General features: G+C 36.8%; 2 protein-coding genes across 3 annotated transcripts; one reads left to right on the top strand and one right to left on the bottom strand.

Annotated features, from left to right (window-relative positions):
- Nucleotides 1-592: 592 nt before the first annotated feature.
- On the top strand, nt 593-9,423 carry LOC148869448 (PTI1-like tyrosine-protein kinase At3g15890). Of its 2 annotated transcripts, none has more exons than XM_088973713.1 (4): nt 593-907; nt 1,330-1,477; nt 7,957-8,219; nt 8,326-9,423. In XM_088973713.1, the coding sequence occupies exons 1-4, from the start codon at nt 864-866 to the stop codon at nt 8,981-8,983; spliced, it is 1,113 nt and encodes a 370-aa protein (XP_088829839.1). In that variant the 5' UTR covers nt 593-863; the 3' UTR covers nt 8,984-9,423. The 2 variants fall into 2 exon arrangements, with proteins under 2 accessions (XP_088829839.1, XP_088829840.1); XM_088973714.1 differs by having other exon boundaries at nt 612-907; nt 7,911-8,219.
- Nucleotides 9,424-10,625: 1,202 nt separating this feature from the next.
- LOC148869449 (pre-mRNA-processing-splicing factor 8A) lies at nt 10,626-27,405 on the bottom strand. The gene is made up of 26 exons (XM_088970660.1): nt 26,807-27,405; nt 25,528-25,651; nt 25,333-25,425; nt 24,667-25,057; nt 22,862-23,348; nt 21,979-22,769; nt 21,770-21,855; nt 21,502-21,684; nt 21,017-21,331; nt 20,599-20,903; nt 20,027-20,481; nt 19,724-19,850; nt 18,880-19,121; nt 18,616-18,739; nt 18,339-18,528; nt 18,083-18,190; nt 16,905-17,158; nt 15,844-16,460; nt 15,633-15,739; nt 13,880-14,134; nt 12,555-13,028; nt 12,286-12,447; nt 11,993-12,190; nt 11,633-11,911; nt 11,205-11,447; nt 10,626-11,054 (listed from the first exon to the last, which is right to left on the bottom strand). Exons 1-26 carry the CDS (start codon nt 27,067-27,069, stop codon nt 10,863-10,865), a joined length of 7,065 nt encoding a protein of 2,354 aa, XP_088826786.1. The 5' UTR covers nt 27,070-27,405; the 3' UTR covers nt 10,626-10,862.
- Nucleotides 27,406-27,700: the final 295 nt, after the last annotated feature.

Here is a 27,700-nt window from a genome sequence, read left to right on the forward strand (position 1 = left end):
TGTAAGTAAGTTTTTATTTTCCAAAATTTATTTTTTGTTAATGCATTATTAATATTTCTTAACATAGGTGTTTACATCAGCATAAATAACAATTTTTATGACCAAATCACCTTGAATGACGAGTTAGAGGAAAAAGGTTTTTTCATTTTATTTTTTTTACATTTTAGTGTTTTGTTATAATTTCTAATGCTTTTTATAATTTCTGTTATTTTACATCTTTCTATTTTTTACAATATATAAAATTTTTTGTATTTTTTGTTATTTATTTACAATTTTTGTGTTTTTTTATAAATTTTGATGTTTTTTCAATTTTAATTTTTTGATTTTATTTTTCAATTTCTATAGTTTTTATTATTTGAAAATAATTTTTTATTTTATGTGAAATTTTTATATATTTATATATTTTATATTTTTCTATAAAGGTTAAAATGATAATATATTAAGGCGGTTAGTCTTATATATTTTAAAAAGTTATGATAAGATTAAGAGAAATGATGATGAAAACCGTAGAGACTTTTTGACAATTTCCCTTTATTTTCATAAAATGGTCCCCACCTCCACCTCCTTATAACAAATCCTCCCCCTTTTGAAGACGACCAACCGCACCACACGGAAGAAAGTCTGTTACTTTGTTTGTTCCCCACGCTTCAATCCATTCGCTGAGTACCGAGCTGCCTCTGCAGCTGTTTTCTCATCGATCTTCGAGCTCCGAAGCGCGAAATTCGTTAACGGAAATGTATGTTTGTGGGGGAAAGAGCGTTTCGATTTTTGTCTGAAACCTCTTCTACTTAGCTCCACGATTGACGAGGTGAAGCAGAAGTCAGCTTCAAGTCTTCAACTGGGTGTTTCTTTTTCGTAGGGACATGGCTTTGTGCGCCAGGTTTTGTTGCGGAAAGACTTCGAATCGGTACCTTCATCAGAACTCAAAGCTTCTGCTCTCTCTCTCTCTCTTGATCTGTTTTTTGTTGTTCTCTTTTCGTGATTTTTGTTTACTCGGCATGAATGCTTGATTTCTTTGAGTTTGTTATTCTGTTACCCACTTACTCTCTCCCCCTCCACCATGTCTTATCCTTCTGAAGAACATAGATAAATTAACAAGTGAGGGACTTGTTCTTCGTGACTAATCGCGTCTGCTTCATTGAGTTAAGATCGTATGATGAAAAATGATTATACTTTTGAAACAGAAATGCTAATTTGGGGTCATTTGCTTCTGTTTGGAGAGTAAGCGTCGTGCATGGATTAGAGATAATCGTCTAGACTTATAGTTTTTGCCTGTTTATTTTTGTGTATTTTATGGTTATCTGATTTAAGGTGGACATGATTATACAGGAAAGAGAAACCGAAGAAGCAGCAAACCTGGAGGGTTTTTTCCCTGAAGGAATTACACGCAGCTACAAACAATTTTAACTACGACAACAAGCTTGGAGAAGGGGGATTTGGTAGCGTTTATTGGGGACAGCTATGGGATGGTTCTCAAGTAAGTTTTCTTTTTTTTTTTTTTAATTTGTTTTAATGCTTTGGCTTTTGATTTTTTTTTTTTTACTTTTTATTCAGCGCTAATTTATTGGTCAAGCAAAATTAGCTGTTAAATTGAAAGTCCGAGATTTTATTACTTCAGCACTCAACTTATGAACTAAAGTATATTGTTATGTGTTTCCATAAAAAAAAAAAGTGTATTGTTATGTGTCTAATATTATGCTTCTGATTTAGAATAAATGATTAATATGTAGTTCCAACAATTTATAGGAAAGCTCCTTCTAAATTGATTGAATAAGATATTAGCTAAAATTGACCTTCCCAATGGCTTTAAATTGTTCTGTTGATCCTGATCATCTTGTTTTTGGATCAGTTATTGATAAGGTTATAAGAGAACAGTCACATAAAAGTCATACTGGAAGAGAGGGTCCCAGGTTCAACTTGTTCCTCCTCATTCTGCCTCTAGCCAGTGTTTTGCTTTGATTTGAAGGTCCAAGTATGAAATGGACATAATAAGATTATAAATATCTGTTCAAGATAGATCATCAAAGAGCATAGCTGCAAGCAATGTATAGAAGTTATGGAGACTTACCATGGATATTGTTGATGGGATAAAGCTTTAGATCAAAGATGATCAAGAGATGCCTTTATTGCCCTTTTATTTATAGGCTGTATTAGAGAGGGAAGACAATAATGTCCTGCAGGAAAGAAAAAGATAAAGATGGATATGGAACAAACTCATCATTCGGACAAAAGTTAAGAGGTTCTTTCCAAAAAAAAATGGATATGTAAATCAAGGTAAAGAACAAATAAATAGAAGGTCAGGCTCAGATTGGACCAGATGATTGAATAAGTGATCTGATGGGCTTTCCAGGTCCCAGTTATTTGGCAATTCTCATGGGCTGAATTATCTAACCTGCTGGTTAACTGGTAAAACCATGATTCAGTGTGCTTTCTGGTTTTTATGTCTGGTCCAAATCTGACAACGTTGGAAAAATGAGAAGACTTAAGAGCAAGAAATAATAGAGCCTAGTGCCTGGGAAGATACAATAACTGCTGTTATCACAAGCTTTCCCCTTTACCCGGAGACAATGATATTGATAACATTACCCTTGGACTCCATTTCCATGCTTAGAGATATGGATTAATTAAAACCAGAGTCCCAGACATAGAAACAAATGTCTGAGTAACCCATGCATTAGGGATGAATAACAAAAAAGTAATGCTGGACTTCAGAATTCTTATATGATTTGGAAGACAGTGTGATCTATTAGATACCCAGCATGTTCCACAATGGATAAGATTCAAGATACACAAATGAAAATTTCCCGGTCCAAAGCAGAACTGGGAAAGAAGAATGATGTGACAAGTTTTGGTGCAAATAAAATATCACTCTTGGGCATAGATGCTTTTAGCTGAGCTAACTATTGCAGTAATGATGTTGATTATTGGGTTTCTCTCATTCTCTGGTCCATGGCTCACACTGAATTGTCACAATTCAGCTTCCTCACGTAATCATTATCTTTGGCTTCATTTTGGGCCATATGCATATTACATATAAAGAAAAATAGCAAATGATTGCTGTATACCAACTTTGTGCACCACAGTTGTGCATGCATAGGAAAGAAAATCATGGTACAATTGGAATTCCATATGATCAAAAAATGGTTTGAGACAGAAATGATAAATTATGTATGTGGCATGTCAAGATGGAAGGAGAAGCTAAAGTATGAATATTTCTTTTTCCTAGGTGCTCCAATTCATTGAACTTTCAGCTTAATGTTTGTAATCAACCATATCGTTATTTAGCATTTTATGATATCAAGTCAAAAGTAACTGGAAAAATCTTAATTTATGTGGCTCGAGACTTCGAATTGAAGGATTCATGTTCTAACTAGGATTGGGAGAAAAGTGAGGATCATAGAGGGTGTTTGCCAATATATATGGTTTTGTTTTTCAAAAACAAAAAATGGCTGCCACTTCAGCAAAAGTGTATTGTTTTTGCTGACATGGCAGTTGTTTTTATTTCAGAAAACAAAACCATTCACATTGATGAACACCTCCATAATGTCCCACAGTAAACATTCTGATTGAGGTCAGGAGAACTTATTTTGATATTGGATGTCATACTCTTAAATGATGACTAGCTTAATTAAGATCATTTCAATGTTCTGATAAAGTGATCATCCTGCCGAAAGCACCCTTGCCAGAGCATTATTACTGACTAAATAGACTATAGTCATTCTCAAGTGGTAGTATTTGTGGTCTATCGTAAGTTTTCTCACTTGCCATTACTTCTTCCACCTACTGCGTTAACAACTTCCATCAAGGCATTAGACGTCACCTCGAACTTTTGAGTGCACAGTTGTGGGTGGGGGTGTAAGCGAGCTGAGCCTACTTGCAAGCTACTTGGGATCAGCTTGCTGTATACTCGAACTTGGTTCGAAGCAATCGAGTTCGAGTCGAGCTCGACTCGAGTTGAGTAGTTGATCTAGCCGAATTTGAGCTTCACAATTCTCGGATCAAGTGTCTCGCGAGCCTAATCAAGCTCATAATAAAATATTATTTTTAATATATTTGTATTTATAATATAAATAAACATTAATATTCTAAATTAACTTATTTCTAATATACATGAATAAATAAATTTATAATTGATTTCATAATATTTTTTTATTTATAGTATTTATAATATTAATTTATCTTAATTTTTTAATATATTTTTTATCTTTAATATTGCTAATATTTGTTTATATATAAGTTTTAATACTAATTTATTTATAATTGGCTCAAGTCTATCCAAGCTCAAGTAATGCGGAAGTCTCGACTCGAGTCGAGTTCAAGGCTTCGAGCTAGAAACTTGAAACTCGATCAAGCTCAGATCGAATTTCAAGTGCTATGTTTTTGAGTTAAGCTTGATCTCAAGCAGCCTAATACTCGGATTGAATCAACTCGATTACAGCCTAGTTGTGGGAGCAAGAGTGTGTTGCATAACCACCTCTCTCTAGGTTTTGCTCTCTAAAGCTGTTGAGACCATAATAGAAAGTTGAGTTGCAAAGCCAGGATTTCTCAAGTTATGATTTAATGGGAGACTAAATGTTTTATTAAGTGAAAAATGATATACTGATGGGATCAAGTGGCTGACTGTAGAAAATGGAGTTGGAAGGTTCAAACCTGAGAAGGGGTAGTAGAAGAGGGAAGTGTTGACTTACAGAGTTGTTGCCACTTCTAAGGAGATTAAGCTTCCCTGGTTAGATATACTTGTGTAGATTTTAAACATCTTCAAATCAAACATTGTCCAGGGTGACAACCTTAGCCACATGGCCTATTGGGCCTCTTTATAGGGTGTGGCTGGACATCTTTCTCCATTAATGGCTATGTGATGGACCCTTACCTTCTAGTCTTCTCCTCAACTCAACTAAGCCTCGTCCCCAACTATATGGGGTCAGCTAAATGAATCTTGTTAGCCATTCCGCTCTATTCACTTCTATGTCCATATGAGCCCTCAATCATTTCTCACTATTTCAACCCATATCCTTTTTGGTCTGCCACTATCTCTACAAGATCCTTCAACTTGCAACAGATCACTTTTTCTCACTGATAATGTGGATGGTTTTACTTTCCAGTGTCCTAAAATCCCAATATTTTCTCTCCATGATTCCTGCTGGATTTCATCACTTTTTGCTGATGTGGCAGTGGTTTTTGTTTTGAAAAAATAAAATCATACATATTGGTGAACACCCCCTTCATCAGTGGGTTTTCAGTTTTACCTACAGATCATTGAAAAATATGTCATGGGAACCCCACTAGAAACAAGCTTGAACCCCAGCCTTGGTATAAGCTCTTAGGGCTGTAGGAGGATTAGATTGATGATAACCCCACTAGAACACGGTAGGAATGCACCTTAATCAGGTATTTAACTACAGAAATATCTCATGGAAACCCAATGGCAGGACTGTGGACATTTTAACTTGTTTATGTGCCATACTATTGCTTCCACTGGTGCACATTTTAATTTGTCTACGTTTGTTGCATCACTACTTCCATCAACCTTCACACAAACTTTAATTTGTATAACTATAACCTGACATAGTCTGGGTTCGATTGATAAGAAAAAAACTAGTCTGGGTTTGATGCAGTAGGGCTGGAACAAACTATTAGAAGACAGAAATGAGAGAGAGAGGGTAAAAGAAGAGAAAATCCCAAGGAATCACTCCAAGGGGGTCCTAGAATCACTCTAGGGTTTGTAGGAATCACTCCATACAGCAAGAGAGCTCTAAAGAAATCTTCATTCATTCATTAGCTTCAAAAGGAGAGAATGCATCTATGTATAGAGTGACTTGTGTGACCCGGAATACTGTTCACTATAATTACAAAAATGCAACTCCTTGTCTTGTGCATCAAGAAACACAATAGCTTTTTTTCTACTAATGCAAATAAACTGAAAATTGAAAGACAACCCTACTAAACTAGAGGAACAAGATGTTATAGCCCAGACCCACACAGGACTAGTTAAAATGACGAAAATACCCCTGATCAGCTCAGTCCAAGTCCCAAGAGTCTTCCCCATGCCAAATCAGAACCTGTTTGTTGGTCTTCTTCTTGCGATAATAAGTCTTATAACGCCTGGACCGATCCCCATCAGGGTTCTAGGGCAAAGACCCTAGATTATGTTTAAATTAATGGAGAGGGGGAAAACTGAATTTTTGTGAAGAAAAACATGGTACATAACATGTAACTAAGATATCAGCCAACCCCACCCATAAAGGTGACCAAGGACTGGGCCCAGGCTGTGCTTAGCACCTATGACAAGGGCTATATCCTAGGTCCAGCCCAGGTTCCAGGGCTATTACTTTTATTTATAAAATATGAAAAATATATATATATATATATATATATATATATATATATATATAATATTTTATATTATTTTTTGAGAAAGAGGTAAAGTATTGTATTTGCTATAGAAGATCAAAATTGCAAGTATAACTCATATATACCTCATGTACAGCCAGCAACCATACAGACAAGCCAAAAAAACTTGGCTCTCCAACTAAATACAGCAAAATTACCAAGGTGTGTAACTAATTGAAAAGGATACTACGATCAAAAAACTGGTGTAGGATGTTGTTAAACAGGTCCTTGATTGACAACCAAGAACAAAGAATTTTTTTTTTTTGTAATAAATAAAAAAGAAAATTTATTGATAGAAAAGGAGAGTACATCTGATGGTAACGAGACTCAAAAGAGAAAGACAGAATACAAAATCTTTTAAGCCAGCTCGTGATTGTTCCAAAATCCAGCACCAAGATCTTCTTTTGTGGCCCTTTCAAACTCTGGGAGAATGAGAACCCAGTCCTTTATCCTTTTACCGCTGAGTGAAGTGATATGGTCCCTTGATCGAGCCTTCTCTTCAATGATTCTCTTATTTCTTTCTTTCCAAACTTCCACAGCCCAAAGCACCACACTATCTGCTGCATTGTATTTTCCTTCAAAGATCCTCCCATTCCACTCCTTCCACAGAATATAAAATATAGCACGTGTGTCTGTGCACGCACGAATGCAGCAGACCAGGCATCGGCACATCGCCCAGAAATTTGTAGGTCTGGTTCCAGGCCGGGCTGAGAATGATCACCCCTACCTACCCAGAAAACTGCCCTCTAAATAGGCAAACAAATTCATGTTCTTGAAGCAGCAAATATCCTCTTTATTTTTTTAATTAATGTTGATACTAAATGTTTAAGAGGCTAAAGCTTATTATATGGCATTAAAGATAAAGTGATCAGATTTGCAGCCTTCATATATTGTAATATAGATGATTAAATATAAGAAAAGAAAAAAGATGGCTGGATAAGTAACATGTAACTTGTTTATTAGAATATAAAGCCCCAAATAACCCTATCTAGAAATCCCAGCTAAAGAACAAAAGATGTTAAAATGAAGTGAGAGGACAACCTAAGGCTGATTCCCATGTTTTTCTCTCGGGTTGCTTCTTCCAGTTCTGCTCTTCCATGAAATCTCTTGCTACTCATACCAAACATTATATAGAATTTCAAATTACTCAGATTGTTTGAAAAATTAAGGGATTGTTTCTCACTGTGGCTCTGGTATTTTTGGATCTTCAGAAAGCTCTTCCAATGGTTGAATTAGAAAAAAGAAAGAAAAAAAAAAAGAAAAGTAGTTTTCATGGATTTTTAGGATAAATTTGAATTCCACCATGAGCTGAATGGTAAATTTATCTGTTGATGGAACCATTTAAATTTTTAGTTACTAAAAAATTGGGGTTGGAAAATGTCCCACCTAGCCCAAAACATAACCTCCAAAAAGGAGGCATGACTTTTTTGTTGTGATACCCAGATGTATAGATTAAGAAATTAATTTAATAGATTTAGCTTAACAATTGTTGTATTTTCTCAAATATGGCCCTTTGCTAGGTGGTTGGAATCCAATTACTATTTGCTGAAGGAGAATTTGTTGCAGATTGCTGTTAAAAGGCTGAAGGTATGGAGCGACAAAGCTGATATGGAATTTGCTGTTGAGGTGGAGATTCTGGGTAGAGTCAGGCACAAAAATTTATTGAGATTGCGTGGCTATTGTGCTGAAGGGCAAGAGCGTCTAATAGTATATGATTACATGCCTAACTTGAGCTTACTTTCTCACCTTCATGGGCATCACTCAGCAGAATATCTTCTTGGTTGGGACCGGCGGATGAAAATCGCAATAGGATCTGCAGAGGGAATTACGTAAGTCCTGAAAACCCTCCTACAAAATTTCCTTATTTTTTAGCATTTCTTCCTTCCCTTTAAACACTTTTTGGATTTATTTAACCTTCATTTTTACTGGATCTAGCTATCTTCATCACCATGCCACACCACATATAATCCACAGAGACATCAAAGCTAGCAATGTGTTGCTAGATTCAGATTTCGAGGCCCAAGTTTCTGATTTTGGATTTGCAAGGCTTATACCGGATGGGGCGACTCATGTTACCACAAGGGTAAAGGGCACCCTTGGCTATCTTGCCCCCGAATATGCCATGCTTGGAAAAGCATCAGAGAGCTGTGATGTCTATAGTTTTGGTATACTTCTACTAGAGCTTGCTAGTGGAAAGAAACCCATAGAGAAACTCAGTCCAACAATGAAGCGCACCCTCACCGATTGGGCCTTGCCATTGGTTTGCCAGAATAAGTTTAGTGAAGTGGCAGACCCAAAGCTAAATGAGAAATACGTGGAAGAAGAGCTAAAAAGGGTGCTTCTTGTTGCACTCATATGTGCTCAAAATCAACCTGAGAAAAGACCCACCATGCTTGAGGTAGTGGAACTGCTGAAGGGAGACTCGAAAGAAAAGCTAGCCAATTTAGAGAACAATGAGTTGTTTAATCCAACAAAATCTGGGAGCCATCAGGAGGGGTCATCAAGTGCAGAGGATAGCACAGATTTTATCTCAGAGGAGAAAGATGAAGAGGAACTGAAAGAAGAGAAGGCTGACCATGTGCATAGCAGTTGAAGGTCTTATACTCGGACTTCCAGTAATATAGATAATCAGAAGAAAAAGAAAAAGAGATCGATGAAGTTATAATATGACATCATATATATTCTACATCTGTTTACTAGGGAATGATGGCATTGGCAGCATTTTAGAAGCACAGCTAGGATTAGAGTGCTGCTAACCATTTGAAACTTGGAAGCATGGTGTGGGGATTAATTTGAAAGTGTGCTGGTTTGTGTTGTAATTCTTTTCATTTTTTTACCTTGTTTTCGCTAATATGTTAAGATAGTAAACTGTTATATTCGTTTTGTTAGGTGGTTTTGATATTTTCTTGAGCAGTGAAGGTTGCTCAGGCCACCAATTATCTGAGGTGGTCATACCGTCATAGTGTCTATATTTGTAATCATTTTTGGAGCTTCGTTAACTGGAAACAGGATTAAAATTGGTATTTTTCTGAATTTTAGTATGACTAAACAGATCATTGACTGTAAGCGTTGATGTTAATATACATATTCTGTATTTGATCAACACATCATTTATTAAGTTTTGATATCCATGCGGCGGCATGCTAAACGAAAACAGCATCGTAATGTGATACCAACCAACTTTCCATGATGTCGACGAGATTCTATTGTGTAGATTGCATGCCCATTTTCTGGATAGATGGTCATATAATATCAAGTTATCAACTAAGCAAATTATGCTGACCACCCACTGGTTTACAGTGCATAGAAGTACCATCCAAGATATCCGCAAGGTATGGAATTTAACAAAGCTCACCGCATCTACGAGGGCAAGGGTAAAAATAGTTTAAACTTTAAGGGGAGAATGACTGTTCAGTTCACCCCCAGAATTCTTAGCTTCAACATACAGTTGGGGTAGGTGCCAGCTCAAAATTGAGGTCAATACACAGGCAGATATTGGAGATCAGCTTCTATTGGGGCAAACATGTGTTCATACAGTTCTAAGTTCTAAAAGTCATTCCCAACTTTGCATTGGAAATAAAGCATACAGCCATGTAGATACTCTCAATGCAAGTCTGTAAAGATTGATCGAATGGGCTTTGCTCTAACTGAAGCCAAACTCTGGTATTGATGTTTAGGATGAAGTGTTTGACATTTTGAATTGTTGTAGGTCTGCAGTAAAATTCAAAATTCTGAGGTAAAGTGCAATGTAATCTGTTTAAAATATCACAATGTATCGTACGCCATGTATCAAATTTCAAATCCACAGAAATGACAGTATTAAGATTTAGAAGGAAAGGTCATTTTCAGTTGTCAATAGCCTTCTTAGGTCATCTCTGATTTAAATCTTGAACTTAAAAATAATTCTAACCATCAGTGTTGCCCCGTGAATCGCACAATACACGATTTTTGCATATCATGCATGTCAATACTACACCAGAGTCGAATCGTATTGCAGTCTTGTGCGAATGTGTTCCAGTCGCTAGTTCTTTGTGAAAGAGACCTTCGTTAGATGCTGTTACGTACTACACAAACTGATTTTCCTGCAACTCTCATTTGCATATTGTGGAGTCCATTTAGTTATCACTAATTCATTTGCTCTAATTAGTAACTGAAACAGAAACCCATCATATCATATGATGCATTTAAAAGCGGATTGTGACCCAAGAACTAGAAAAGATAAGACACATACGAGATCACGGAACCTGCTCCGTATCATAAAGTAACTTCTGCAACCTGTCCGAACATATATATACAAGTCGGGAGAGTATACTCGCCTATGTCTGCCTTTGGGCTTGGGCCAAGCAAACATGGGACACAAAATATAAAATATCTATTATTACAGCAAAAAAGAGATGGAGCAACCTAACTTTCCTTCCCAAGGGTTCAATGTCGGTGTTGGGACAAGTTATTTACATGACTACACCTCTGGTCTAATTAAATGTATCCTCCCTGTCACCCTCGGCAGTCTCACCCTCTTCCAAATTGCTGAACTCAAGAAAATGAGTAGGCCTGTGATCTTCATGATAATATTCTCTAGGAGTTCCAAGCTTAATACCATACTTCATGCTGGATGTATGTTTCACTCCCATGAAGTTGTAATTCCACGGGCCATTATCCGGTATCTGAGGAACACCCATGATACTATCTGAGTTAGATAAGTTGCTCTTTAAAATTAAAAAGTGCAAATGCAAATATGAAAATGATCCCAAAAGATACAGAAATTATAATATGATACAACAGGATTTTAACAGCTAGAAATTGAGAAGACTTACCATGTAGAATCCAAAGAAACGATCACTAAGAAGCATCTGGACCTTCTCATAGTGAGTTGGTAAATAACCATGGGGATTGCTTCCAGTGTCCTTGTTGACTCGCCCCCATTCATATCCCGTTGGGGTTAGCTTGTATGCAGTTAACGAGCAAGAACCCGGAGTGAAACTGCAAGTGAGGATTATGCACTTCTCCCCATCCCACTGCTTATTGTTCTCCAGAACCCGGGCATGAGTTGTGAGATCCTATAAAAATAATCACCAGGGTGACAGATCAATTAGGACCTTAGTTTGTAAATACGGAATTAGAGCAGCATGACCAAGAAAACATCCCATATCCACATTCCAAGTAATAACCACTACGGTAAGCAATAGAGAATGTTATAGTCTTTGATTGGTAGCAATTAAGCATGCTATGTTGAAAACAATACCTGTGGTGACAGTTGTGGAAGCTCATTTGGTTGTGTGTGCATCCATCCCAATGGCTCCAGATCATTTAAGAAATCATGTTCAGGAAGAGCAGATGGGAGGTGGACTTGCTGATGAGTCCCCCATTGTGGTGGCATTACAATGCAGCGGATTTCTTTAACCTGAGGGTTGTCTGGTGGGCTTATACCATATATGTATCCTGAAATTTGAGTCCGCAGATCTGCTATGCAGATAAACTTCTTTAAGATATTTTTGGGCATGATGTATGTGTAACCCGTCTCCTGTTATCACAAGTTGTGCTCATCATAAGTATTCCATTGGGTAGTCCATAATAGCAAGAAAAAAATAAGACCAGTTGGTACCTTGATGTCCTCAGAATTCACATAAATGTGATTTACTCGGAGATAAAGGTTTGTGGCTGAAATTGCTCTCACACGCCAATCAGTTTTGGAAGCAAAAGCAGATTGCTCATATGGACTTGTGGTGGTGACAATGAGTTCATCACCGTGCACATTTGTTGTCCTTGTTGTTACAGCTGTGAGCTGGCTTGCTTCTTTTGCCTGTTCATGAGATTCCAGTAGCAACCAATTAGCAAAATAAAAATAAGCAAAATTCCATAAACAATTCAAATCAAGCAAACGAAATAAAATATTACCTGTTTCTCAATCTCTGCTATCTGTTGCCTCTGTTGTGAAGGTGGAGTAATCTCAGCTCCCAGTATTATATCACGAATCTCAGATTGCGTAAGAGCTGAAGTGTTAACATTATTCTTTTTTGCATAGTCAGAGAGTATAAGATCTCTCAATGCAACCTCCACCTGCATGAAGAAAGATATAAGGAACACAAAGGGACAAATAAACATGCACACAGACACGAACATGTAGAAGCCCACAAACTTATAGGTCTGTCAGGTTTGGAAGTTACCTTCATCCATTGATCATCTGTCAGAGAAGGCCAGATGTGGTGTGGTTCAGTGACGATAGTCTTGTCAGGCTTTAGCAACATTTTTGCCTTCTCATTGTTTACATGTAATGCCCGCAAAATTAGGATGAGACGAGAGAATGCAGTATATGATGAGATACTTTTCAGCCAATCATCATAAATGTTAAACAAAACCATTTGTGGTTCTGTGGCCTTCAGAATCAAATCACCAAATTTCTCAATCTTCAGACATGCTTGGAATGGCAGCTGCAGTTCACTCCCTTTGATAACTATATTTGGGAAATCTAGCAAGTGGACCTCTAAAGGATCCAGCATTCCTTTACGAGTCACAATGATTTGCTTTGGCTGCTCTTCAACAGGCAAAGATCTAACCAGAGCAGCAACTTCTTCTGCTGTTTTCCACTTTGCCAACTGACCAAGACGCTTTTGTCCAGCCCATACACTTGTGTGGATGACCTGCACCAATTCACCATGTCCTTTAATCCATATTACTACCAACCGAACATGTTGCTAATAAGATAATTTGAACAGAATAGTAAACATTATTAATTAAGGATTGAAGTACAAAGTGTGTACAGCATCCCTACTTTAATTTAAACTAGCACCAGCAACTTAAACCAGAGAGTTTCAGCTACATATAACCCTCTAAAATAACATTCTTCTACTGACCTCTTGCCTTGTTAGCAGTTCCATAGGTAACAAACCAAACAATATATATATATATATATATATATATATATATATATATATATATATATATATATATATATCACCATCATCATCATCTAAACCATGTCCCAACTATATGGTTTTGGTTACATGAATCCTGCTCCACCATTCCGTTCTATTCAGTGTAACAACCACTGTTAAATTATGGACCCTTAAATCGCTTCTCACTACTTCAACCCAATGTCCTTTTTGGCCTGCCCCTAGCTATTCTAACCTCTGAACATGCCCAAACCATCTTAGTCTGTTTTCCCTCATTTTATCACCCATTGGAGTTATTTTTATGTTCCTTTGCATAAGTTCATTTCTAATCCTATCGTTTCTAGTTTTTTTTTATAAATCTATTGTTTCTAGTTTTCCTACTCATCATCTAAAAACATTCATCTATTGGAGTTATTTTTATGTTCCTTTGCATAAGTTCATTTCTAATACTATCGTTTCTAGTTTTTTTTTTTAAATCTATGTTTCTAGTTTTCCTACTCATCATCTAAAAACATTCACATATCCGCCTCACCCATTGTTGGAATATCTGAGCAATGAATATAATTTGTACATAAGAACGGTAGAAGGAATGGGGGCACCTTAAGAAACAGCTGCCCTGTTCTTGGATTGAAAATAAAGATGGCACCATTGATAGGCTTTGTTGTCAGATTCCCTTCAAATGTCTTGTGAATTGTAACACGGTACACATTTGTATCATCAACAAACCATATAATTTGATTGCTGAATATCTCCCCATAGTTTTGAGATGACAGATATGGTTCTGTAGGCTCAGATGAATACAACTGCAAACCTTTCCTTATTCTCTCCCTCAGAACATATAAAGCTGGATTTGACTGCAAAAGTGCATGTAAAACCATTAGAATTATATATAACAAACCTTAAGACCCAGATGGCCTAAGAAATAGATGTTTGAGTATGTTCATATGGCAACAAGTTCATTAGAATTATATGTTTATATAAGATATAGACATTTCAAGATGTATCATGTACTTATAAGCAAGAACACACGTTAAAACAAATACACAACAATACTAAGCTTGATATAGATCTGAAGTCCCAATCATCTCACCTTTTTTTATTGCACCACTAAAAAATAAGTTTTCATCAGGGAAAGCAAATGTTTTCTTACAAGCAGGTAGAAGATGATTTCGGCAAATTTTGAAATTTGCACCAGATACCATCAGAAATGACAACTTGGCAATGACTGTTCATCCAGTATTGCACCCCACCCACATCCTTATCATCCAGCAATACCCAACAGGTACTTCTTAACCACATGATGCAAAGTTATTACAACTGGAACTTATAAAACAGGGGTAACTGCTGCCACAAAGAAGATATCTATATCCTTCTCCAGCAGGTATATCACCTTTGTAAAAGGTCCAATTAACTCTAATACATAACTTATTTTTGATAATCAAATCTAATACATAACTTCTTTATATCACATGTAAAAACAACTGCTTACATAAAAAGAAAAGGAAGAGGAAGAATTCCTCTGTCAAAAAAAAAATCAATCATCCAGAAAATAGTCAAAACTTTACAATTTAAGATGCACTTCACAATTCAAATTGTGAATCCCAAGGGTTTCAATTTAAATTGTATACTTGGATCCTTTTCTGCAAAAATCACATGATTACCGTTTGAATCCTACAATTTGATTTGTGAATCTTACGACTTATAAGATTCATGTGATTCAAATCAATTCAACTGAGATTTGGTTCTTTACTTTGTCATTCCTTCATTATTTTTTTCCTTTCAACAGGCTTTTGTTTTAAAATCCTTAATAGAATATGGTTTCTCTAGGTTATTTAAGACCCATTTGGAAACCTTATTGAGTTTATTTTCCACCCTGTATGGGTTAACCACCACTGTGTGGATTAGTTGACTTTCAAGTTAAACTTGATTATATAATCTTATGCTTCCAATGTACAAGTGGTAAACTCTATTGTATCAAGTATATATATGGTAAATATGGATTTAAGAGGGATAACTATAACTTCTCTATATATGTTTTAAGTTTTTAGCATATCCATTTTTAATTTGTTAACAAATTTATATAAAACAGAAACTATCTTGCAATTTACAGCACAATTTACAATTTGATTTGGTTCAACATTCTTCATGATTTAGGATAGGATTGCAATTTTCAAAGATTCCAAAATGAGTTTCCTCACCAGGAGTAGGAAACATAAGCAGATTATGTGACAAAGTATTTCTTTAAGAATTCATGCACAAAATAAACCATTAATTTGGCATTCTCTTTATATTCTATTCTTATCACAATTAGCAGATACGTTCTCCAACAAAGAAAGCTAGAAATTAAGATACCTTCATAATCTTATTCATTGCTTGAGCAAGAAGTGGTTTGGATCCAGGAAACCAGTTACCAAAAGCAGAATGCAAATTATAAGCCAGATCAAGACCAATCATGACACCTGCAAAACAAAACAAATAAATTCAATTAACCAATTAACCAACCAAGTCATTCAACATAGAAATACAAGCTTGTATGGTAAACGTAGTAAAGGAAAAAAAATACCAGTTGGAGATGGATAAATAGACATATTGTCAGTTGTATAATCCATAAATTTAGCACGTGTATAACGCTCAATGTCATGTGAGTCATAGTCTCCCCAACGTAGTTGCACATCTATCCAATATTTATTGCTTGCTTTCTGATCAAAGATATCCTTTGATTCTGCCACTAAACTTGGTTTTGACATCGGCCATCTATGGGCAGCAAAGAGTAGAATATCAGCACAAGAACTGTTCATCTTGTAGCTCTTCCTTGGATGGATCGTCTCTTTCTGCACAGTCTCAATTTCCAGTGCATCCAACTCTTGATCCAAGACTTGACAGAGGTCCATAACAACACTCTCATGGATCTTTTGCCACAAATGAGCACGAAATATTTGGATTAGTGATATTTTCAGAGTTGGGATCTTCCCATGCATGAATATTCCAGTCAAATCCAACTGAACTTGAAATCCCACATACACATTTGCACGGTTTATCGTAGGTGACCACCAAAGTGTAAACCTACGGTTTGGAATTTGGTTTAGCCCAGATCTTTGTGCATTTGTCAATTTCTTATACTTCATAGATTCTTCGAAACCAGATGCCTTCTCCCAAAAGAGACCTTCCCAAGTTGGAAAGCTGAAAATAAAAAATGTTGAGTCAACTTATGACAATATTAAAAGGAAATTCTTTTGTATTTTAACAGTGACCTTACCAATAGGAAAAGAAAAGGCTTAAACAGTAGTACCCTTCTGTTAAAAAGACCTCCCAGCAAAAATGTCAAAAAAGAGACCAATCACTGAAGCAAGTGGCTTTAAAACCCCATTCCAGGGCCAGCTCCATATTCCAAATGGTTTAACCAATTGTGGAAGATGTAATACAATACATGCTACAAATCATTCTGAACGTAAGGATTTGAAATAGCTCAATGGTTAAACTTTTTTGAAAAATAAACTTAAAGAGGCCTATTATGAGCTGAAGGTCATAGATATGTGTCACTTGGCAAGAAAACTGGCATAACTTATTAATTCAAAATTAAATAAAAAGAAAGAGAAAATTGAGAGAGAGAGAGAGAGAACTTACTAGGTTCCCTTAAATAATGTATGCTCAAGAATTCCCTCAACTCCTCCAAGGGCTTGGATGACATCAGTTCGATAGTTATTCAAGTTCCACAACTTGCCATCATGACGTTGGTGTGTCCACCAAAAAGGGTTCTGTTTTAAAACCTGGTACTGCTTAAAATCTGTACGAACCCTCCATCCTTTATCATATGCCAAGGTATGCCGGTCCTTCTGAAACAAAGTATTGATCCGTGGTATACCCCTATCCCAAGAATCCTGTGGAAATAATTAAGAGAATCTTAGACAATTAATGAAAGAAATGTTAGGTATCTAACAATAACAGGGATCAAAAAAGATGTTGAGCCAATAATTAGAATAAATTCAGTAAGCACATAACAATTACAATTATCAATAGAATCTGCCTAAAGATGTCAACTCTACATCTGTATCATTGCATTCCATAAATCATTTACGGCTGTAATTATACGTTCCAAAATCTTATGATTTTTTACATGTAATTTAAAACTGCTATGGACCCAAAGTTTTGAAAATCTCTCTCTGTGGTCATTACTTGGATATTGTAATTTGATTTGTGAATATTATGACTTCAGTGATTCATGTGATTACCGGTTTCAATTTTCAAAGCAAATTGCTTTGTTTGTAGCATTTACATGAATAAAAACTTGCTTGGATACTCAAAACCTATTTGAAGACTTATTATTTTGTTTCTACCGAAATATGATTTGAGAAAACATCATATGTGGTTAATCAACTTCAAAATTGAACTTGATTATATCATCTTCTCTGTTATGGCTACAAGTGGCAAACTTTGTTCTAATAATAACTTATATGATAGATATTTATTGCTAAAGTCAATAATATGATAGGTATTAATAGGTAAGATCTTTTTTCTATTTTCTCAAGTCAATAATATATGCATACACTGAATATGTATATGACAAATTTCTAAAAGAAAGAACTATATTACAATTTTTTTTAAGAAATACAAATGTATTCAATTTAATCTGCTCTGCAATTTACGGATATAGATTATGTTTTTCACAACACTGGCTGCACTACATGTCCTAACAACAACCACTCCCTGAAGTTATAAAGCACCACCAACAGCACGAAGAATATATTTATTTTAAGAAAAGATTTTTGCCAACAGTAAACAAAATTGAACAACCAAATGCGCACCTCCAAATCTTCAAGTGTTAAGCGCCTATTTTGTGACTGTGCTTCCTGCCTCTTCAATGCATACTCAGCCCAAACACGTTGTGAATCTATAAATTCACTCTCCCATGGCTGTTGAGAGACAAATAAGAAGATAATAACAATAATAACTTATCAAATAAAAAAATAACAATAATAACTTATCAAATAAAAAAATAACAATAATACTACATTCAGCGGAAATACAAAAAACACACTGGAAAGAGAAGTGGAATTAAACCTGTATGTAGCGATAAAGATTAGGAATGAGCTGGTCCTCTTCATGACTCATACCACTCCGGAAATGGGTCACACCAACATCTGTTTGTTGACTATATCGTAGATCACTTTGTGGAATTAATATGTGACCCATTGACAGCATGCCAAGCCCTCCAATTTCCTTAGGTGTGTAGAATATGACAGGTGGGAACCTGAGAGGGAAAATTGACCCAGAATTATAATATTTCATTAATTTACTTCATTTGAACTTACTGGTTGTGGTGTAACCAAAATGTTACCTGCTAGGCATTTTTGAATTTAATCCAATCTTGATACGGGTTTGAATTTTATTTTCACATTTAACAAGCAAATCTAACAACTCCTGGGTATGTACTGTAGCCTCACGGAAATATGTCATGAGACCTGTCATAAGGAAAAGAAAAATCATTCTAGTGTAATTATCAGACAGAGGTACATTTATATAAAATCTCAATAAAACATTAACAATAAAAAGCAAATTATTTTCCCCTTTCGGTAATTTTTTTGATGGGACGGGGTATTACCTATAAGAGCTGTATTCCATTTGTTGACAATCTTTGTGAATGTTGTGGAACCTGATGACATAAGTATCTGCCTCACACGATTCTCAAAAACCTTCATATGTTCATCATCTACTCGTAAGAAAGCTACTGCAGTTCGCTCTTTGGTCTGCTCATTCTGCAAGTTCCAAACACCATCTCTTGTGTTGCTGAATGCCTCTTGACTCATTCTTATCTTTGGCAAAATCCGAACTTCAAACCCACACCTAAATGACAATAGTAGATTCATTTTTAAAATAATAAAACAGCTGAGAGCAGATTTGAAACTCACAAATGGATTATCTAAAAGAGGAACCGGATATTAGGATACTAAACTAAAACAAAGAAAGATCTTTATGGTGGGTCAGCGAAAGATCTTTTTAGTGCAGTTACCCCTTTTTCTTTTACTCTTTTCAAGGAAAAGGAAAGGTAATGTATCAATAAAGGGGGATAAAACACCACCCACATTTACTTATTTTACAATGAGGGACTGTACAAATCGAATTACTGAAAAGTGATAACAGAAAAAGAATAAGTTTCGATATAATATCACATGGAGAAGATATTCAGAATATCCCCAACAACAGTTTATTCATTCACTCTTGAAAAAGATGAAACTGGAAAACTAAGACGAAACAACCACTTGCAAGTCCACAATTGAAACTATGAAGTGGTATTTTGGATTCAGCAATCATTAGGATAAGAATCCCAAGTTAAATCAGGTCAAAGTTGAAGGTCAGGCCAACACCCAGAACAAAGGTTTTGATCAAGACAAGAATAATATTAGTTTAACAGGGACGCAGTTTCATTATGTATTGATATTACTTACATGCTGAAAAGCAAGTTTGGATTGTCCTTGCTGTAAACTGAAACAAAACTGTTCTCCCACTCCAGCGTTGTGATACTCCGAGGTAACCGATTCTTCATGTCCCAGAAAACACTTCTGCCAAGATTTACTGTGCAAGAACATAGCCATAGAACTCCATGTTAACTTTCAGGAAGATACCTGATTTGTAAACTTTCAGAATATACTTCTATTTTCTCAAAAAAATAATAAAAAGCATCATAAATTCAATTCCATGCAAGGGACCCAATGGAGTCTCATAATATAATGCAGAAAAGAGAGTTTTACCATCATGCTTCATAAGCCTCATTCTTGCATCTCTTGGCCAACATTTCTTATTGTTATACCCAACCATGTTCTCGTTGTTGGGGTCAGGATGTTCCGTAAGATACCGCTGAATAAGGTCCCGTGCCTCTTCATGAGTGAACCGGAATAATATATGTACCCTATCAATGTACCGTGAATACAATCGAATGGGATGTCGAGTTTCAACTTTGGTGTCCCAATATGTAATGAACTCATTGGGCATCTGAGGAGGTCCCGCAATTTCACTAGCTCGAGTCAAACCAAGAAGCAAGAGATCCAACACAAGGCCATAGTACTGCACAACAAATGAAGCAAACTGGAGACCTCGTATTAGCCCATATGAATTGGTATGACTCATATCCTTGTAAGATAACACAACATTGTTTTTTGCAGTGACATAATCAGCAATGTTGTGATCAAGAACCAAACGGAGAAGCCTGCAAAAAGTAAGAGCCACAAAATCAACATTAACAAGGCATTACCCATCACTTAACTGTATAGCACAAGTGATTCATCACTTGAATGAATATTATCCAAGAAGAGGGATCAATTACCTGTTTAGCATTGTCAGATCAATCTTCTCAAAGAACTTCTCAAACTTTGTTTGAAGCATCACAACACATTGTCCTTCACTTGTATCCCATATACCTTGCAGATTGTTTATACCTTGACACCATTTATAGACTAAAAGCGGTGGTGGTTCTGAATCAGCAGGCTTAATCCAGTTGGGGAAGAGATGACGCTTGTCCCCTTCATACCACAGGTACTGGTCAAGGTATGCATCTGTTATCTTCTCAAGAGGTTCAATTTCATATACGGGAATCAGATAACTATACAAATCCATAAACTCAATCCCAACCTGTCATACAATAATGGGTCACGTTAATACCAACAAGCAATAGGAAGTTGAAATCCTGCAATGTCATTCTTAATGTTAAAATAAATAAATAAATAAATAAATAAAACACTTACTTCTTTGAAGGCTCTCTGTGTAAGCAGGTGACGTTTTATTCGTGATAGTGCTTCATGTGGATTGTCATATGCTTGTTCAATTAGTCCTAACTCTTCCCTTTGAAGTTGATTCAATCTCACCGCTACACTGTAAGATTCCTTAAGCCTCTCAAGTGCAAGGATAAGAAGTTTGGTATCATGTTTGTATGACAATGGAGGGAATGGAATTGGAGAGAATTTTCGTGACTCCAACCAATGCACAGTGGTTGTATATATAGCTACTGCCTCTTCTGGTGTAACATATGGACCGTCTTTCAAATAATTGTGTTGTCGTTCCTAACAAAGACAAGAAATGTAAGGAAATGCCATATTGAAAAGCAAGTCAAGTGAGAAACGGGAAGAGAAAGGGTCACCCTGTTAAATCCTTGGGAATGATGCTTCATCTGAAATGCAATGACCACTAAAATAAAAAATAAATGGAAAATGACAGTAGAAGAAATAGATACCTGCTCTGCCTTCAACCACAAGCGAGTCAATCTTCCTAGATTCTTTCGACAAACAGTCTTGTCAACTGTTGCACCCCTTCTTATACGTTCACGATTATAATGAGCAACATTTGTCCACCAATCTGCCTTTGACTTGACATAACGAAGTATCATGTTCTCAATGGGAACTGGCAGGCCAGGCACCTGAAATATTTCAACATGAGATTTAACTAAACCAAAATACAAAATGGGGTAGAAATTGATCATCCTCAAAAAAAATATACAATACCTTCCAAGGGATATTTGCTTTCCAACAACGCCATGCTTCACTGAGATGCTGCAAGATAGTCCTAGCCTTGTTCTGCTTAATGCCCTCTGTAATGAAAATTCCAAAAGCTAAGAAGCTGTATGGAAGTATATCATGACAATTACAAGATTAAAAAGAAAGTGGACAACTGTGGGCATGTACCATGAACATAGACTATTAAAGGTTCTCACCTGGCATTGCATCAAGTACATCATGCATAACAGCAGCCCGAAGTTCCAAGTCAAAATGACTCTCAACACGCTGCTTAGTGACAGTCTTTGCAACTCCTTTTGAATGGCGCCCTTCAAACTGTCTTGCAAGTAAATTTCCCAGCCACCTTTCCAACAAAGGCACAATACCTCGAAGGAAAAACAACCACACCCTCCACATTGGAGCCCAGAAACCACAGCCAGGCCCCTTTCCCACAGGACCAGTATTGAAGCGGTAATAAATCAAGTGCTTCAAGTCTTTACACATTCTGATCTGTCTCATGAGTCTGTATTTGTAACGGTACATACCAGTCAACTGCCCAACATGTGAAAATGTGTACTGCAAGCCATCTGCCAATTGGAATGCATCCACATTTCCCAAGCGGAACTGGATGTTGGCATCCACTACTAGCTTTGTCAAACGCAGGATTTCACGGCATAGATGAAAAGCATTACCAAAGCGTGACTTCTTCCGCTCCTTTGTAGTGAGAGTCTTCACAGGCTTCAGATTGAAGTTATAATCAAGGTGAAGGTAATTCAGATTCTTTCTATGTATCAACAAATTCAGCATGTTGTACCCTTGCTTACAAACTTGGAGACCAGCTTCAGCCCAGTCCAACTCTGTGGTTTGGAAAAACTTAGTAGCTTGAAGGGACCGGAACAAGTGTTTCTTTTTCTGAGCCTTGGGTGGTCTGTGATGCAGCTCATTCAACACAAAACACTTCAACAGTTTCTGGTAGCTGACACGAACTTTAACTGGATATGATGGAGGGCTGTAAGTGAACGACAACAAGATATTAGAGAATCAGAAGCATGTGTCAGAGAAGAACGGAAGCAAGAAGAAGAGAAGTTGAGGAAAGAGTACCAGTGCTCCTTGTACCACTCTGACACGAGGGGTATGTCTTCAGCCCTTCGCATGCAACCAGATCTCATGTTAAAGGGGCGAGGAGCGAACAACAATGAAATACCAGCAGCTGTGGTGTCAGTATAAAGTTGAGTATTCTGCAATAAAGGTTCCACAGCTTCTGGCAGGAAAAATTCATCATCGTCTTCTTCTTCATAAACTTTCTTCTCACGCCGGTCTTTGTTAGTGGAGGATATAGGATGTATTAAGGGATCATAATAGAATGCAGGTAAATCAGGATCCTCGGTTTTTATATACATTACCATGGGAGTATGATATATACCAAGCTTTACTTTCCTGGGTCTGTTGTTATAAAGATGAGGAAATGCAATTCTGTACTCAGTTCTAAGAGGTGAACGGATAATGAGTTTATTGATGTCATTGAATTCATTCCAGTCCTCATCCCCTTTCTCCATGTCACGGTACAAGGGCTCAAACTTGGGGCCACCTGTAACAAACAATGAAGGAAAGGCTTAAATTGCATACAAGACAGAGGAGCACATATTAGAGCACAAGTATCGAATTTAACAGTCATAACACCTAGATGTGCAATCCATTATCCACAAACTAAAGACCAATAAACCAATATGTAACAGACCCACAAGGTTGGAACAGGGTTGAACACCATTCAACAACACCACCTAGGAAAATATATGCCAATAGAAGATCACATCTAAGTCCAAACCCACATTTTTCACTGTGAAAATATATGCAGACAATACTAAGAAAAAGGTCCATATGATGGATAGTACCATGAAACCCCAAATTTCCAATCTAATATGTTGACCATAAAATCCAGTATTATGGAATTGGGTAGGTGTTAATTTTTTTGAAGGCAAAGTAAGACCTATTTATTGGAAAGGCAGCAGAGTACAACAACAGAACAACCAGCGGGACAACCCTATAACATAGTGAAGAGATGTTTTGCTCCCCCAAAACTCAAAATAGCACCTCAACAAAAACAAGTGAATAGATCCCTTTAGTCTCTAAAGAATCTGCACCCTACAAGGAAATCCCATACATCACTCTTTAAATGTTTGTTTATGTGGGTCCAAGATCCAATTCTTCCCACCACCATTCTCAGCACCTCTGGTTCAATTTTTTTCTTTTATCTTCCTATAAGGTTTAATTCTCGAAAATTCTGTTACATTCAATTCTAATATACCAGGCATATCCCAGTGAAAAGGCCAAGAAAACTTTCTTTATCACAAAATTTGATACACAAGGGTAATTTTGACCATCAACTATGTGATATGCAATAATACAAAATGGAAGTACCCAAGTCACTACACATAGAATTGAACTCCAAGTTGGGACTCATAGGGTTGTCAGCTTCCACCCATTGAACATATTCCATATCTACAAGTAATTGGTAATATTATATTTGCAACCCACCTGATACGTACATCCATGTTAACCATATTCTTCTGAATATATTAAGTATTGATGCTAGAGCTCCTATTCTTAAATGTAAACGCATATTTCATTAATCAATATTAACAACATAGATGTTTTAGCTCATAGTACTCCCAAATAATCCAACACTCCAGACGGATGGAGATATGATTATTTGTTTTACATTTCAACTTAGAAAAAATACTTTCTTAAAACACAACATTCAAGACCCAATTCATGATCTCAAAGCCTGTAAGATGTTAAAATCAATAATTACTCAGAGCCAATGGCCTTGTTGTGAAGAAGAATCACATCCCTAAAGCTAAATGATGACACAAAGACACCATCACCAAGGAAAGAAAGAAGCATACCAGGTATGCACATGTTCAAAGCTTTGGCAGTGAAGAATGACTCCATATCAAACAAGTAAAAATAGTTTCGGTCAATCAAATCAGAAAGTAGCTGCCCAGCAAGTCGATGAAGAGTTGCCATGATTGGAAGAGAAAGATTCCATCTCCTATAGCTAGGACCATTGATAAGCTTTGTTTTTACTAGAGGTTTATGATCATAGAACCAAGTATATACAGCAGAATCTTCCTCTTCATCCAACTCCAGTTGTATTGGCTCCAAGGGGTCCACATCTAATAGATTGTCTGCATAATCCAATGGAGGTTCCTCATCATCAAATGGTGGAAATCGCATTCTCTTGAAGTGCCGACGATCCCTTTTCTCCCTTCGCATCATGATCCACATTGTTCCCCACTGTAAAGTTTGTTTAAGTGTAAATCAAATAACAAAATAGTAACAGATACACCATAAACAATGAAGAGGGAAAAAATCACATATGTACTTGCAAACAAATAACATTCTTGTAGACCAATTTGCTAATTGTGGCACTTACATAACAAGATCACATGATGTTGCTGCATCAGTTAAATAAGATATTAAAGGCTGTCCTTTTATGCCTTTGATCTCTTCTACCAACTAAACTTCCAAGGAATGAGAAAATTTTGAGAGGATGAGAAAGATTAATATACCTGAGCTAAATATATAGGCTCAACAACCCAAGGTATTTCATTGACAAATGTAATTGCTCCTGTTATGTGATATAAAACCTTCACATCACGAACCTATAAACACAAAAAATATCATTACATAACTTAAATGAACAAAAGCAATAAAATCCAGTCAAATAAAACAACAGAATATTCAGAGAGGCATCAAATAAATACCTGCTCCCAAGGCATAGGCATGTTTTCAAGAAGCTTGTACACTGCATGTGGAACAAATTTAAGAGCTCCAAGATAGACGCGTTTGTCATGACGATATTTCTTTGAGGACATGTCTCCATGGTCTCTGCAAATCAAATACCAAAATAATAAACCTGTGATATTTGAAGTAACCAACCATAGTAATCATACCAAATTACACATTTGTTCATGTATAAACAACTACTACCAAGGTGATATGTTGGAAACATAGTTACTAATAGAAAAAGGCTACACTGAATGAGGATACACCCTAATCTGTGTAACAGGGACAACAACACCATCATTCTGTATGGACATGAGGTGTCTGACATATTGACTGCTGAAAATTTTGAACTGGAATGAATACTGTGAAGTGTTAAAACTTTGTACATGGAACATGATACAGCCAAAAATGCAAATAATTCAGAAATTGAGAGTCATGGCTACAAAAAAAAAAGGAAAAAGAATAAATAACTTGTACACATAGCAGGGATCATCGTTTTATTAGTTTTTTAAGATGGTTCTCTATTTCTTTTTTATCAATGGTTCTTTATTTCTTGTGTTCTTTTCCTTGTGATCTATTTCAACTTGGCTAATACGATTATTCCCCAGATGAGAATGATCACAGTGCTTAAAATGAATCCTTAGTCACTGTGCAGCAGTATCAGAATTTCCGAAAATAAGCAAAATTCCGTACATGTACGAAAAGTTGTCATGAATTGTTAAAAAAATGTCATTGCCAGTGTCCTAAAATCAATACCTCATTCAGGGAAATGCTCAGCTCAGTTTGCTGATGACTTTTACATTCTTAACTTCTATGGGATTTCAGAATAATGACATAAAATGGATTTTCAGGATAGAATTACTTTCACTAACTAGGGAGTAGGGATTTAGGGTGGCGCCATAGCGTCAACAACATGCTACTTGTTTGAACTTTCAAGAAGTATAACTGCTTAATGCAACCGCTATGGATCAGGTGAGGATGCTCCCACCATCCAGGTAAGATCTCCAGTATGAATTTATTTGGTATCAATGTCTGCGGAATTCAAAAGAATTCTCATAAACCACTTCATTCGAGTGCCTTTCTATTTATTTACTTACTAAACAGAATGTTTTTCATATTTGTTTAACCAAAAAAACGGAGGAAGTTTTTCACCCCTCGCATCTCCATGGTAAATCAAACCACGACGATGAATAAGAAAGACAAAAAAATTACAAAGCATTTTCTTTAACCGAGCCCAAAGATAAGTAGATAACTCACCTTATGATCTTCCTGACATGCTCAGGGGGCATGTCCTCCTTTTGCGTCTCCACAAATCCAAACTTCCTCTTGTCGCCATAACGCTTCGAATTCAACTGCATCCACTTGCGCGCCTTCTCTTCAAGACGCGCCTCTGCCTCCGCGGCAGAAAGCGGAATGCTGTAAGACGGTTGCATCGGCGGGGGAGGAGGAATGGAAGAACCACCGGTCCCGGGAGGTACCATCTGTGCAGACGAGCTGCTCGCTCCTCCGTTATTCCACATCTCTTCTGTACTATGCAAACCCTAATACAAGCGAGAAGCAGTGCTCCGATAACTGTCCTCCGTGACCTTTCAGCAACTATGTGCGTTGCACTTCTTCAGACCTAAAACAGCACCCCGCAATCCGTAAGATTCTTCTTCTGCGGCAGCTTCTTGTGCAGATATTCTAAAGAGTTCGAATGGCGGTTAGGGTTTTCAGTGGTTCTGGTCAGTGACGGGGGAAGCCGGATCTCATCCCCTGATAAAGTCTGTAGTCTGCAAGAGACTGTACAGAGAAATGAGGGTTTTTTTTTCCTTTTCCCGGGCACGGAACCAGGGACAGAAAAAATGATTATGGATATTGATCTGGGTCGGGCTTTATGGTTTATACACGCTTCGATAGCGGTTTCTGTGTATGGCGGTCGCACCGCTCAGCATTGCGGCTCTCCAAAGCCCAAACCGCCTTCGGCTGAATGGTCTGATCAATTGATCATGGGCCGTGCCGGGCCGGGCTTCGGGGCCTATTGTTTAAATATATTATGGGTCCGTTTGGTTTGCAGTCGGAGTGGAATCAGAAATAGAATCGGCCATTCTACTAGAAAAAACTTTGGGAGAAAGACGGTTCAGCCCAGGGTCAGAATTTTTAAGGCCTAAA

Source organism: Nelumbo lutea, chromosome 2 (genome assembly GCF_056320005.1).
Source record: "Nelumbo lutea isolate HS-2025 chromosome 2, American lotus-T2T, whole genome shotgun sequence".
NCBI lineage: Eukaryota > Viridiplantae > Streptophyta > Magnoliopsida > Proteales > Nelumbonaceae > Nelumbo > Nelumbo lutea.

Excerpts from the sequence above, each read along its gene's own strand:
- LOC148869448 (XM_088973713.1), top strand. The coding sequence starts at position 864 with ATGGCTTTGTGCGCCAGGTTTTGTTGCGGAAAGACTTCGAATCG. Across the intron at positions 908-1,329 it reads TGCGGAAAGACTTCGAATCG|GAAAGAGAAACCGAAGAAGC; the intron begins GTACCTTCATCA and ends ATGATTATACAG. Across the intron at positions 8,220-8,325 it reads GGATCTGCAGAGGGAATTAC|CTATCTTCATCACCATGCCA; the intron begins GTAAGTCCTGAA and ends TACTGGATCTAG.
- LOC148869449 (XM_088970660.1), bottom strand. The coding sequence starts at position 27,069 with ATGTGGAATAACGGAGGAGCGAGCAGCTCGTCTGCACAGATGGTACCT. Across the intron at positions 25,652-26,806 it reads CATGTCAGGAAGATCATAAG|AGACCATGGAGACATGTCCT; the intron begins GTGAGTTATCTA and ends TTTGATTTGCAG. Across the intron at positions 17,159-18,082 it reads TAACACTTGAAGATTTGGAG|GATTCTTGGGATAGGGGTAT; the intron begins GTGCGCATTTGG and ends TTATTTCCACAG.